General features: G+C 34.3%; 1 protein-coding gene across 2 annotated transcripts in view; it reads right to left on the bottom strand.

Annotated features, from left to right (window-relative positions):
- Window positions 1–287: 287 nt before the first annotated feature.
- Window positions 288–14245, bottom strand: part of HSPA4L (heat shock protein family A (Hsp70) member 4 like) — a 49522-nt gene continuing 35564 nt past the window's right edge. For both annotated transcript variants that reach the window (XM_055385322.2, XM_019025865.4), the window contains exons 14-19: window positions 13750–13887; window positions 11423–11548; window positions 10690–10797; window positions 6921–7040; window positions 3550–3711; window positions 288–1678 (exon numbers count right to left, since the gene is read on the bottom strand). In XM_055385322.2, the coding sequence (XP_055241297.2) occupies window positions 1487–1678; window positions 3550–3711; window positions 6921–7040; window positions 10690–10797; window positions 11423–11548; window positions 13750–13887 (846 nt within the window). In that variant the 3' untranslated portion in view covers window positions 288–1486. The remainder of the gene's footprint in view (window positions 1679–3549; window positions 3712–6920; window positions 7041–10689; window positions 10798–11422; window positions 11549–13749; window positions 13888–14245) is intronic.

Here is a 14245-nt window from a genome sequence, read left to right as displayed (position 1 = left end):
ATATTATACTCTCAATTTTTACAACTTAAGTCAATATTTAATTGTTCCTAATATAAAGATTTAGCTTTGGGAGAAAATGAGCCTTTTGAAATTTTAACCTAGGTCAATCTAGTTGATTGGCATTAAGGACATAAGGGCTCATATACTTGTCTATGCTTCTGTCTCTTGCAGGTTGAAACACCATTTCAGTCTGTTCCCATACTTAAGCAGTTTCAGGTCTCTGGACAGAAATTAACAATGTGAACAAGTTGGGTGATGAAGCACAGATAAAGTCCTTAAAATACATCTTAAGTTTACAGTCCCTTTTCGCATTTAATTTGTATAAGAAGCACCAAAACTGGAGCCAAGGTTTCAAAAGGTAATGTTAACAGCAGGAACTATAATTTAATCACACAACACTATGTAACATTCTACATTTTTGCCTGTTGATATGTAACATAGTTAAGTTTATTACAAACATTATTTCCTAAGACTTATGGTATAAGTGCTCCTTTTCAAGTATTACCACTTAATAGTGTTTAATCTACAAGGTAACATTAGGTAAATCAATGATAAATGTATATAATGCAATACACTGTGCCACTTCTTCCTACCCTGTGTTAAGGTATTATTAACAAAATCAATTAAGAAAAAAACAAGACAACTATTATAACTGAAACAAGGCTATGAACATCACAGATGCATGTCTGAGTAGATAAACAGCATTTCCCCTTAACATGAAAGTCATTTTGTCAGAGAGTCCTATATCTTTAGGCTAGCATTGTTTTAGCAGCAGCTAGTCTTCAGGACAAGATCAAAAATTGCAAGCGAAAAGACAACGAGTTACTCTGAGAAAACATCAATCCACATTACTAATAAAAGAAGCAAACTGCTGGTTTCACCTTAACATAAAATTGGGTGTGTTCCCTTTCACATGTGATTTAATTCATTTATGTGATGACAGCAAAGCTTTGGATTTCTGTGGTACATCAATGAGATGGACTAATTTGTTGAGAAAGCTCTTATTTGTTTTAATATTTAAATTGTAGCAATACAATAACTAGAAAAAGGTCAGTGCCTCCGTAGCTTTAAACCCCATCAATTTTCATTTGTTTTTCAAAATAAAGATGCAATTAAATCTATGCTTCTGCAACAATAATGCAATAAAGTATCCTTTCCTGAATAAAGGAATTGAGGTTTATCCCAGTAGAAGCTTTAAATAAGGCAGACTGTTGCCAACTATGTATCAATCCTGTATGTTTGATACATAAAATTATCCGGAAAGCTTAGATTGTCTTGTAAATCTAATTCGGCTAACGCTGCATATAAGCAGCAATGGAAATGAACAGAAGTGCACTCAATATAAAACACTTTTCAAAACTACTCCAAAAAACAAATGACAAAAGTGGTTAAGAACAATTGAGCATCTGTTGTGTGTACCAGATGTAAAAGATGGACCCCGTGGTTACTTGCACGGTTTGAATTAATGTGAAGGTAAAATTAAGACTTAGTCCACTTCCATCTCTCCAGAGGATTTAGTATGCTGTGAGCTGTCTTTTGTTGAATCTGATTTAGTTTCAGTTCCACTCTGTCCATCCATTGGGCCATTGTGTTCACTATTAGCTTTTGGTTTGTCTTCAGGAACTTCTGCTTTTGGTTTGGGCTTGTAAATGATGGGGTTACAGAAATTATCCAGTTCCTAAAGACATGAAGAAATTGATTATATTAAAACGATTACAGAACAAGTTACCATTAACTTTCTAAATTCCGCATTAACTTTCTAAATTTTCACATAATTCCCCCTTTCTGAATTTGCTCAGCTAGATAGCCAACTGTTTTCTTCAAATGCCTCATGAGAGATTTACCTTGTTTGTTAGTATATGTCTGTGGCAGTAAAAAATTATTGAATCTTAAACAATTATTTTTTGTACTTAACCTTTCTAAAACTTGTTTCTTTATAATAATTCAAATACAGTTTACTTTGGCAGGAATAATTTTTAATTCTTCCTTTAAATTACGTGTAATGCTTTGCTATGAGAATTACATCAAATAACACCTATTTCATAAATTGAAAATTTTCAACATTTATATGAAAACAATTCTAATAAATGGAATCATACAAATACATACACAAACGACATTTTTTTTTTTGAAAATAGCTGAGTAGCCTCTTCTGAAGGAAAAAGTGCCGTGAAAGTAAATTGGAACTTAATAATTTAAATGAAACAATGCTCTTCAATTTCCTTGCTTTTTACAAACAAATAGAAGACCACTATACAAACACTACTCAAATTTAAAAACCTTTGAAGATCAATGTCACAAAGATCGGGGTAGCGACGGAAATATAGGGATTAACATCTTAGGGGGAATGTTTTAGTTGCAAACTGCTCTTGTCACACTCCACATCTCATCTCATCTCATTAGGAGTAAAATATATATTATAGCTTATTGGCAAAACTTTGTTAGAATAAAAATATTGTTATTACTTACTTCATTATAAAAAATACCAGCTTTTGTTAAAAAAAAAAGAAAAAAATCACATATCCCAAAACATACTGAATGTTATTTTAAAAATCCCCTGGAATTCCATCTCCTACAAATTAACAATATTAACCTTTTGGTGGATATCCTTCTAGATGTATGTTCAGGCATACACATACATATAAACAAATCTATGAGCACACATATTTGTACAAATGAATACATTTAGGTTCTGTAATTTAACTTAGCAATACACTGTATACATCTTTAAACAGATATCTCTATATGTAAAATGCTATATTTAATGGCTGCATAGTGTTGTATGGATGCATCAACTTATTGATCTAGTTTCGTATTGATAGATATTTAGATTGCTTCCTTTTTTTTTTTTTTAATAGACAAGGTCTTGCTCTGTTGCCCAGCTGGAGTGCAGTGGCACGACTGTAGCTCACTACTGCCTCAAATTCCTGGGCTCAAGGGAGCCTCCTGCCACAGCCTCCTGAGTAGCTGGGACTACAGATATGCACTACCACGCCCAGCTAATTTTTGTATTTTTTGTAGAGATGGGGTTTCACTATGTTGTTTATGCTGGTCTCGAACTCCTGGGTTCAAGCAGTCCGCCTGTCTCAACCCCCACAAAGTGCTGGGATTACAGACGTGAGCCACCACGCCTGGCCAACATTTTCATTAGCAGTGTTTTTTAAATTGAAAAGTTTATCTCGGAATAAGATTTTACCATGGAAGTTTATACGCTTCAAACTAGGTCAAAGACAGACTTATACTGAAAAATTTTGTAATGAAGACTTAGAGGTCTCATCCAACCTATAAGTCTGAAATACTTAATCAGAAGTTGTCACATTGCTTTTATTTCATTCTGTATTACTCTTGAAGTTTAAAAACCAGCCTGGTATATGACAAATTAAATCAAGGGATACCCCATACCTAAAATCTTAAAATTTTTTAACTAAATAAAAAATTAGTCTTAAATTTCTAAGTTCTTCTGCAAGTTGATTATTTGCCAAAGTATGACTCTCATTAAAAATTTTAATACTTGAAACCATTAAAAAGGCAATTTCATAAACTTCTTACCTTTGACTTTGCTACTATTTCTGAAACTTTTACCACAGGATCTTGAGTGAGACTTAGTTTGTTCTGTGCATTCATCTTACTATTCAGCCAACTCATGGCATCATTGATACATTTTTCAACCTTTTCCATTTCAGTAGGATCCAGATGATCGTATCTTTCATCCTATTTAAAAAAAAAAAGCTTGACTGCATGTTAATGATTTTTCAGCTAGCACCAGTTTATTAGTAATTTCTACTTTAAAAATTTAGACTCTTATTGACTGTATATCTCAAATGTACTCATCTGAAGAAACCCCATACGAATAACACAGAACTGAAGAGAATGGGATAAAAGATAAGATCAGTGTGAGTTTAAAAAGGAAAGGCTCTCTGAAGAAATCAGGTTTGGGAAAGAATGACTACTAAGGAATACTCATGGAGAAAGCACTTAGCCAAGGAAGAAGTTGCAAGGAAATGGAATTTGTAAAGGAGAAATAAGGTGAACAAGGCATATAGCAAACTAGACACAAAATTATGAATATATAACAGAAAAGCATATTAAATTCTTGATTAGAAAAATGACAAAATTCTTTCTGAAAAAGAGAAACTGCAGCTGTCACATGTAATACACAACCAAGTAGTCATGGTTTAGATTAGTAGTGACAGAATCACAAAGAAATGGCAATGAACATATAGAAAGAGAATCTCCTGATGGATTACAGTTTGGACACAGAAGATAAAGGGAAAGAGAATGTAAGAACACTCCAAAGTCAAAGAAGTGGGAGGATGGTGATGCCATTTTTAAAACCATAAAGCTATATATATGAAGAAAAAAAACCCCAAACAAACAAATGGAAAACCCATAAAGCTTCCTCGGATACCCAAATCCTCCTTCTGCTTTTATTACAAATTATGCATCAATCATCTGACTCAGTTTCTAGGTCGCCACATTTTCTTGAATTTCTTCCTATGTCATGGATCACTTTTTAAGTTTCTTTTGCCAGTTCATCCTCATTCATCTCTCTACCCACATACTTTAAAAAAAAAAAATCTCTAGCCTGAACCTCTTCCCTTAACTCTCAACTCTATATTCAACTTTGACTTTCTATTTGTAAAGTTTGAAATGCTTATGTTTCAAACACCTGATTATGTCCCCACCTACTCTTCCCAGTTTTCCTCATCTCAGCAAATGGAAACTTCATTCTTTCGGGTCAAAATCCTTGGAGTAATTTTCAGCTTCTTTGTGATAGATTTACATCAAATCTATCAGGAAATCTTAAAAGCGTCTACCTTCAAAATAAATGCAAAAATCTAACCAATTCTTGGCTCCCCAACCCTACCATCTGGGTTCAAGCCTCCATCATTTCTTGCTGTATTATTCTAATAATGTCTTATTCTATCTCTCTGCCTCCAGATCCTTAAAAAAAAAGCCAAATGTTATTACTCCTGTGCTCAAAAACCTCCAACAGCTTCCTATCTCAGAGTAAAACCCAAACTTTTACAAGGGCCAACTAGACCCATTTATGATCTGGCAACTGCTACACTTACCCCTATTTTCAACCACAGTGACCTTGCTGTTCCTCCAACATGTTCTCCCCTTGGTGTTTTGCAACTGCTATTCTTTGTCTAGAGCATTTCTCTTCCAGTTATCACACATCTTTGAGTTTTCACTTCTTCATTTCTCTTAACATGTATATCACCTTATTAGTACACCTTTCTGACAAACCTCTTCCAACCCTGGCAGTCCTTTACTTTTTCTGCAGCTTTTTATTACTATCTGACATAACTTACAGTAATTTATTGTCCACCTTTCACTATTGAAGCATATTAAAAACAAGTTCAATGTTTTGTTTGACAATATAGTTCAGTCATCTAGAAAATAGCCTAGCACATAATAAAAACTCAAATGTTCGAGCAAAAGTGAAGTCTTGCCTTGTGTGGGATAATATCTTAAATGTGCATATTGAAGAAGATAGCTAAAGCCTGGGGAGCACTGTGACACTAGTAATTATACCAGATTTAAAATATTCTTGGTGTTTTCATTGGGTTGTTTCTTCCTTCTTTCTTTTTCATTATCCTTACATTCTATCTGTGCCTATAAGAACAATTTGAACACTGATATTAGCAGGCATATTTACAATCAATATCTGAATTTTTCCTTTAGGTTTGCTGGACTGCAGTTTTTGTTTCACAAAACTAAAAAATCTCTTATTTCTAAAATAAGTAACTCTTCTCCATTTTGTGTAGTGGAAAGCAGTATAGTTGCTGAGAATTTGTATATTGATGTCAGACTGGTTAGGTTTGAATGTTGATTCCATCATTAACTACTTGGGTAAACCTCAATAATTTGCTTAAGTATTTCCGTTTTCTTAATTGTAAAATAAAGATAATAGCATTAACTTTGTATAGGATATATCCTGGTGAGATAATCCACATAAAGTACTTAAAATTCATGACGTGCACAATAAATGTAAGCTATTTTGACATGCTTGAATATTTCTGGTGCTGGTCTCTTCTTCCTACTAATGCACGTTTAACATCAATGACAAAAACTAGGGATTACAGAGAATATTTACTTAGAGTAGGGATTAAAAAACTTGTCCCATTGGCTAAATCCAGCCACTGCTTATGATTTTTTAAATAAAAGTTTTTGGGAACACAGCCATGTCCATTAGTTTGCATATTGTCTATGGTACTTTTGTGCTACAGTGGCAGATAAGAATAGCTGTACAGACACAGTAAAAACTACAAAGCCTAAAATATTGTTTGTCTTTAAAAAAGTCTGATAACTACTGATTTAGAGGAAACAAAACAATAAGCTTAATTTTCTCAAATTTTACGGTTATATCTAAATGGAAGTATCATCTGTATAACTACATATTTGACACTGGAAAGATTAAGGTTATATAGATTTGAATATGTACATAAAAGAATAAAGCGTACAGGAGATTATGGATGACTAATGGACTGGAGGACAAAAAGCAACTAAAAGAAAAATAAGCCAAGAAACAAAATAAAGGCTAGCAGAGTCCAGTCTCAAAGAGGCCCATAATTAAAAAAAAGTCAAAGAGGTCCTCTTTTTCACTATATGAAAAACATAAAAATGAAATCTCTAAGAAGAAAACAATGGATTTGGTCACTGGGTTATTTTATAATGTAGTTTCAGGAAATTCTAAAAGATGAAAGCTACATACCTTTACTGTATTTCAAATGTATCAGAATCCTTAAGTGAAATTCTCCAATAAAAAAAAAAGTTTTAAGTTTGGTACACAAAGTTTCTGGAATTTGATAGATACTACTGCTATAGCTTTGTAGCTGAGAACTTTTAGATTTGCCCCATTCTATGTACCATGCACATGCCATCGTCACCAATTGGCTTTATGAATTCAATACCTTGTTTCTATAAGCTTCTATCACTTTCATGACAAGTTGGATCTTTTTTCCCAAGTCATTTAAGGCTTTTGGTCTCTCTTCATGCTCCATGTACTTCATTTGAATAGGCTGGCCGTATTTCTGTTAACATAAGAAATTTTTAAAGAAGAAAAATTTTTGAGTTTTAACAGAAAACTTTTATAGGGCCCTTATAGGATGATAAATAGGAAGAAAAGATGGACAGATAAAAATATATCCCCTCTTATTTTCGTGTATGGAAGCAAGTTACAGTAGCTACTTCCTCAATCCTACACAAGGATGCCTTCCACACACCTTATCTTTTTCTCACTCATTAAGATTACTTCTTAGCTTCTCAAATCCGATGTCTCAATCAAAACTTTAATTCCTTAAAAGCTGGGTGTTAAAACTTTATAGAACTATTAAAATAAGAAAACTGTAAAAACTATACTGCATGCAGAATTTGTAGATTTGAAACTTGGTATCAAATACTCAAAATCATAATATAACCCTCTATGTACAACATAATTACTGGGACTGATAATTATTATCAACTAAATATTATTTATATAATCAGTAAAATGTGTACTGTAGTATATGTAGGTTTTTCCCCTACATGTCTTGGATTAAGGAGTTTCTAAATGTTAAAACAGACTCTGTAGTTTTGGGAAGGGGAGAACATTAGAAGGATAAAATATTTTCTTTTAAATTCTTTATATACTTAAATAAAAATCGGCTTATTTTAGAACAGTTTTAGATTTACAGAAAAGTTAAAAGGAAATTATACAGAGAGCAAGCACCAGACGCTTCTCTATGCTTTTCTCTAATGTTAGCATCTTAGGGTACATTTGTCAAAACTAAGAAACTACCACTGGAGCATTACTATTAACTGGACTATGGTCTTTATTCAGAGTTCATTATCATCTGTTCCAGGATACCATTACTACATTTGGTCTATTCACGTCATACTTTTTATAGTTTAAATGTTTTTGAAAGGGAAGCAAGTACTGTATTTTTTTTTCATTGGGACAGGGTCTTGCTCTGTCACCTAGGCTGGAGTGCAATGGCGACAGCTTACTGCAGCCTCAAACTCCTGGGCTCAAGTGATCCTTCTGCCTCAGCCTCCCAACCTGGAACTACAGGCACATACCACTGTGCCTGGCTAATTTATTTTTTTGTAGAGATGGGGTCTTGCTTTGTTGCTCAAGGCTGGTCTTGAACTCCTGGCTTCAAGTGATTCTCCTGCCTTGGCCACTCAAAGTGCCAACATTACAGGTGTGATTCACTGCTCCTAGCCACCATTTTAAATTTTTAAATGCCATCTCAAAAACAGAAAAAGTAAAACTTGTGAAAACTTCTGTAACATTCATTTCTATGGCTACTTATATATTTGAAGCAGAAGAATCCATAATAGGAACTGCTGGGATTTCCAGTTATTTCTACTGGCCTCAGCTGCTTGGCTTGTGTTTCTTTTTTCTTTTTTTTTTTTTGAGATGGAGTTTTGCTCTTGTTGCCCAAGCTGGAGTGCAATGACGCAATCTCAACTCACTGCAACCTCCACCTCCTGGGTTCAAGCGATTCTCCTGCCTCAGTCTCCTGAGTATCTGGGATTACAGGTGCGTGCCACCATGCCCGGCTAATTTTTTGTAATTTTAGTAGAAATGGGATTTCACCATGTTAGCCAGGCTGGTCTGGAACTCCTGACCTCAGGTGATACACCTGCCTCGGCCGCTTTGGGCCACTGGGATTACAGGTATGAGCTACTGCACCTGGCTGGCTTGTGTTTCTTTTAGGGAGACAGGGATTAAAAACTACCATGAAGACATGGTAAAGCCTAGTTTTGCTATCATAAACTTAGGTTTTCTAATTATTTCCTTTGGAAGTATTTGTTGGCATGAAGGTAATTTTTTGCACAGTATTAACTTCTTTTGCACACCTTCCCCCACCTCATGCCTGTCCCAAGTTGTAAAGGGCCATCTTTTCCCATATTCTAAAAATCCTTGTTAATGTCATCATTTAGCATCTATATAATCCCTTGCTACTCAAAGAATAGTTCAGGGACCAGCAGCATCAGCACCACTTGGAAGTTTGTTAAAAGTGGGCCCACCTTGTATCTACTGAATCAAAATTTCCATTTCAATAAGCACCCAGGTAATTCATATGCACATTAAAGAACTGCTATGATCCATACTAAGAAGGAATGACTGAAAATTTCCTTCATCCTTCCAATATAAACGTGTTTTTTTTTTGAGATGGAGTCTCATTCTGTCGCCCAGGCTGGAGTGCAGTGGCGCAATCTCAGCTCACTGCAAGCTCCACCTCCTGGGTTCACGCCATTCTCCTGCCTCAGCCTCCAGAGTAGCTGGGACTACAGGTGCCCGCCACCATGCTCAGCTAATTTTTTGTATTTTTTTTTACAAAAAATACAAAACAGGGTTTCACCATGTTAGCCAGGATGGTCTCAATCTCCTGACTTTGTGATCCGCCCGCCTCGGCCTCCCAAAGTGCCGGGATTACAGGCGTGAGCCACTGCGCCCAGCCCAATATAAACTTTTAATCTTTTAAGGTACTTTTTCCAGATTTGGTAGCAAGTATGGAAGGTCTTTCCCTAAAATAACACCACTGACCTAAAAAAGGAGATTTTGCGGCCAAGTCTCTTGATTTGTGAAAGGACGTTAAAATTCAAGAGCAGTGACACTGCAAATACAACAGACCAGTGTGGTATTACTCCCTAACATCAGACAGTTAACAGTCAGAGGAGCAGGAGAAGAGGGTGACTCCTTTAATGGTCAAGATGATATACTTATCACTTCTTAAAGACATGCCAGTAATATATAGCTTGTGCAAAAGTAACACTCTGATCATCTATAAACATTTATATTTCAACATTATGACTATACAATATCTGATTTCAATTATATAGCATTGCTGGCTTCTCAAAATGCTTTTAAAATTAGAACATTTCCTCTTATACATTTCTGATTTAGTAATTTTTCACATACTTACTAAAAACATACAGATCCAGCAATCTCACTACGGTGTATATATCCAAAGAAAATAAAATCAGTATGCCAAAGAGATATCTACACTCCATGTTCACTGCAGCATTATTCACAATAGCCAAAATAGAGACTCAATCTAAGTGTCCATCAGTGAAATGATGGATAAAGAAAACGTGGTATGCATATACAACGGAATACTATTCAGCCTTAAAAAGAAGTAAATCCTGTCATTTGAGACAACTTAGATGAACCTGGAGGACATTATGCTAAGTGAAATAAGCCAGGCACAAAAAGACAAAATACTGCATGATCTCAAAGGTTGAATCTAAAAAAGGTAAGCTCTTAGAAGCAGATAGTAGAATTGGTGGTTATCAGGGGATGGTATGATGGAGAGCTACTGGTCAAAGGACACAACATTTGAATTAGACAAGAGGAGTAAGTCCAAGAGATCTATTGTACATCATGGTAACCACAGTTACCATATATACTTAACAATATACTGTATATTTGAAAATTGGTTGAGAGAGTAGATTTTAAGTGTTCTCCCCCACGAAGAAAGAAATGTATGTGAGGTAATGCATTTGTTAAATAGTTTGACTTAGCCATTACACAATGTGTGCATAATCAAAACATGTCGTACACCACAAATATATACAATTTTCCTCTAAATTAAAAAATTAAAAATTAATAGAACATACACTGTGCTCTTACACCCTAATTTTTAGAAAAAGTTACTGATTTATACTAACGTGGACTTTAAAAAAATTTACCTTTAGTTCTTGAAGCTTATCCACATAAACTTGTTTAGGTTGGTCCTCTCCGTCTTCATAAAGCCAATTTTCTGTGTCTTCCAATACTGCAGACAGTTTACTCAAGTCCTAGTAATATATTTGAGAGACACTAATTAAAAATACTTTCCTTAGAAATAAAAGTCATCATTGGGCTCAGTGCAGCGCAGTGCCTCATGCCTGTAATCCCAACACTTTGAAAGGCCAGGGTGGGAGGATCGCTTGAGCCCAGAATTAAGAGACCAGCCTGGGCAATATGGCAAAATCATATTTCTACAACAAATTAAAAAATTAGCCAGGCATGATGGCATGTGCCTGTATTCCCATCTACTTATGAGGGTGAGGTGAGAGGACTGCTTGAGCCCGGGAAGTAGAAGTTGCAGTGAGCTGAAATCGTGCCACTGCACTCCAGCCTGGGCGACAGAGCTAGATGCTGTCTCAAATAAATAAATAAATAAAAATTAAAAATCATGGAAGGACAGAATGTTTTTCAAGTATAAAATATTAAATTTCAAAATTTTCTAACTTCTTATTCAAAAATATGTTTTTCACCATACTTCTGCAACTTGTAAAAATAACTAAGAACCTTCCCCATATGGGCCCAAGATTGGCAACAATAACAACATTTGGTACATTTATTTATGTAATTTGTACTAGCATTCTCGAGTAAACCTTTAAATAGTCCTCACAAAAAATTAACAGAATTTAGACTTACTTCTGGAGTGATGAATTTTTCATAGACAGTGCCCAGCCTGTCTCTAAAATCATATACATATTCTTCAACGGCATTCTTAGCATCATTTCTTTCTTTCTCTAACTTATCTTGCATAATCATCTTCCCCTATTCAAAAAGCTTCAGATTAGTTGCCATAAGAATATGCATTAGGGAAATAGAAATCAAAACCACAAGATACCACTTCACACTCACTAGGATGATTACAATAAAAAAATAAGTATTCATGAGGATGTGGAGAAAGTGAAACCCTTGTACATTGCTGAGAGGAATGTAAAATGCTGCAGCCACCATGGAAAATGTTTTGGCTGTCCCTCAAAATGCTAAGCACAGAATTTCAATTTCACTCCTAGATACACCCACAAAAAATTGAAAGCAGAGACTTGAACAGATATTTGTATGTCAGTGTTCACTGCAGCATTATTCACAATAGCCAAAAAGTAGAAACAACCCAAATGTGCACTAAAAGATGAACAAATAAAAAAAGTATATAAACACAATGTAGTATTTTATTTCATTTTAAGAAGAAATGAAGTTATGATACGTGCTGAAACAAGGAATCTTGAAGTCATTATGCCAAGTAAAATAAGCCAGACACAAAAGGACAAGCATTGTATAATCCCACTTAACATGATTCTTATCTATTGATAACTAGGCAGTTCCCAAAGACAGAAAGTAGGGAACTGGGAGAAGGGAGTAAAATAAGTTATTATAGAGTTAACGTTTGGGGTGATGGAATTGTTTTGAAAATAGACAGTGGTGATGGATGCACAGTATGGTGAATGTAATTAAAGCCATTGAATTATACACTTAAAAATGGTTATAATAGCAAATTTCATGTAAAAAAATTAACGTAGTATACCAAAAACCACTGGATACTTTAAATGGGTTAATTATGATATGTAAATTTATCTCAATAAAGCTGTTAAAAAACAAAAGAAAACATAGCCTATGTCATTCTACATACTCAGATTAAAATCCTAGGTTCCCTATTTACTATGTTGAGATAGCAGGAAAATCATCTAAACATAAGTTTTCTTATCCTAAACAGACAGCATAATTCCATCTAACTCATAGGGCTGCTAATAAGGTTGAGAGAATTCATGTAAAATATTTAGTTCCGTGTTTGACACATAACTGGTAATGAATAAAAGCCTTGCGGGGGTGGATATGGTATAGTGGTTGTGATACTGAGCTTTGGAGAACAATCACCTGGATCCAAATCCAAAGGGTATTCTCTGATCCTGGGTAATTTAGTCTACTTGTGTCTCAGTTTCCTCACCTGTAAAATGTAGTTCTCTAACAGAACCTACACTTCATAGGTTTGAGGGTAAAAATAAAAAGTATTTATAGATGTTAGTTTATGATGAACAAAAGCAAAGAAATAACCTGAAGATTATAATACTTGAGCAAAATTTTCACTTTAATAAAAACACATGTAAATGTAAGAATCCCTTTATAAATTACAATGCATTCACATTTGTGAAGTGAAAATAATGAGACATTCAAAAGTTAAGAAAATCTCATTTTATATACAAAATTTGCCAAAACTGCACTTCCCTACAATTCATTCCTTTGGGAAAATTTTTCTCAAGACACACAAATTCCAAATTATTCAGGATCTCCAGGAATGCTTGCTTCACATAAAATGCAGCCTTTAACAATTATTAATGAATAGATGATATAGGTAGGTACTACAAAAGCAAGCATTGTAAAGTCAGAAGACTGACCTTTTAATGCCACCTGAGCTTGTAAAAATTAGGAACTACCACTTAAATGTAAACTTATAAAATATAAATTACTTCTTAAACAGACACTGGTAAAGAAACAAAACTCGTTTCCTCTAGAGACTGTAACTTAAACATGTAAATAGAAAAGAACATGTAAGAAAATGTCAAGAATGACAAAGATTTTTTAAAAAAATATTTAATGGATGTCAGAAAACTTTTTGAAGAGAGATATAATCTTTAAGGACAACACAGGAGAAGAGGGGAGCAGCTAATATTTCCCCATATGTGGTCTGCTGGGTGTCATTGTTAAAGACAGAATAAAAGGAAGAATCAATTTCAGAAAAGTCTTTCTCTATAGAAGAGGCAATACATGTTTTTCACACAACTAAGATGATAGCTACACAGTACATATGGCATTAAAACAACTCAGTATTTTGTAAAAAATAGTTTAGTAATCTCCTTAATATAATTCCTTAGGAGTTATAAACTAGTGCCCTAAATTTTGGAGATAATCATTCACTTCTACAAAATTTCAGAATAAACTACCACCTATTTCAGCATCAACTCAGATTTACATACCTCATTTTCAATGTAGCTGTTGAGAAGATCTTGGCCCAGTTGTCTACATAGGCTACTCTGGATTGGTAGATCAATACTTTTGATTTTTCCTTTTTTAAGTGTCTGATTTAATGGGTCTTGTTTGTCTGAGACAGCTGACTGCAAATCCGAAAGAGAAGTATAAATTTCTAAAATTAGCTTAAAAATAGATTTAAGAGGTAAAACAGAAAGTAAAATCAAAACGATTACGATCTGTTATATTTATTTTAAAGTACTACCTTAAGACTGATGTTATTTTGTAGTCTGTGTATGTTAAATCCTAGTTTCTATATTAAAAATATTGGGTTGGAAATGCAAAGCAAAACTGAGTAGCTACTTCTCACCCATTACAGTGGCTACAATAAAAAAATATAAAATAGTAAGTGTTAGTTGAGAGTGTGGGGAAACTGCAACCCCTCATACATTGTTTGCAGGATTGTAAAATGTTGCAGCCATTCTGGAAAACAGTTGGGAAGTT

The sequence above is a fragment of the Gorilla gorilla genome, chromosome 3 (genome assembly GCF_029281585.2).
Source record: "Gorilla gorilla gorilla isolate KB3781 chromosome 3, NHGRI_mGorGor1-v2.1_pri, whole genome shotgun sequence".
NCBI lineage: Eukaryota > Metazoa > Chordata > Mammalia > Primates > Hominidae > Gorilla > Gorilla gorilla.
This window is presented reverse-complemented; position numbering and strand designations above follow the sequence as displayed.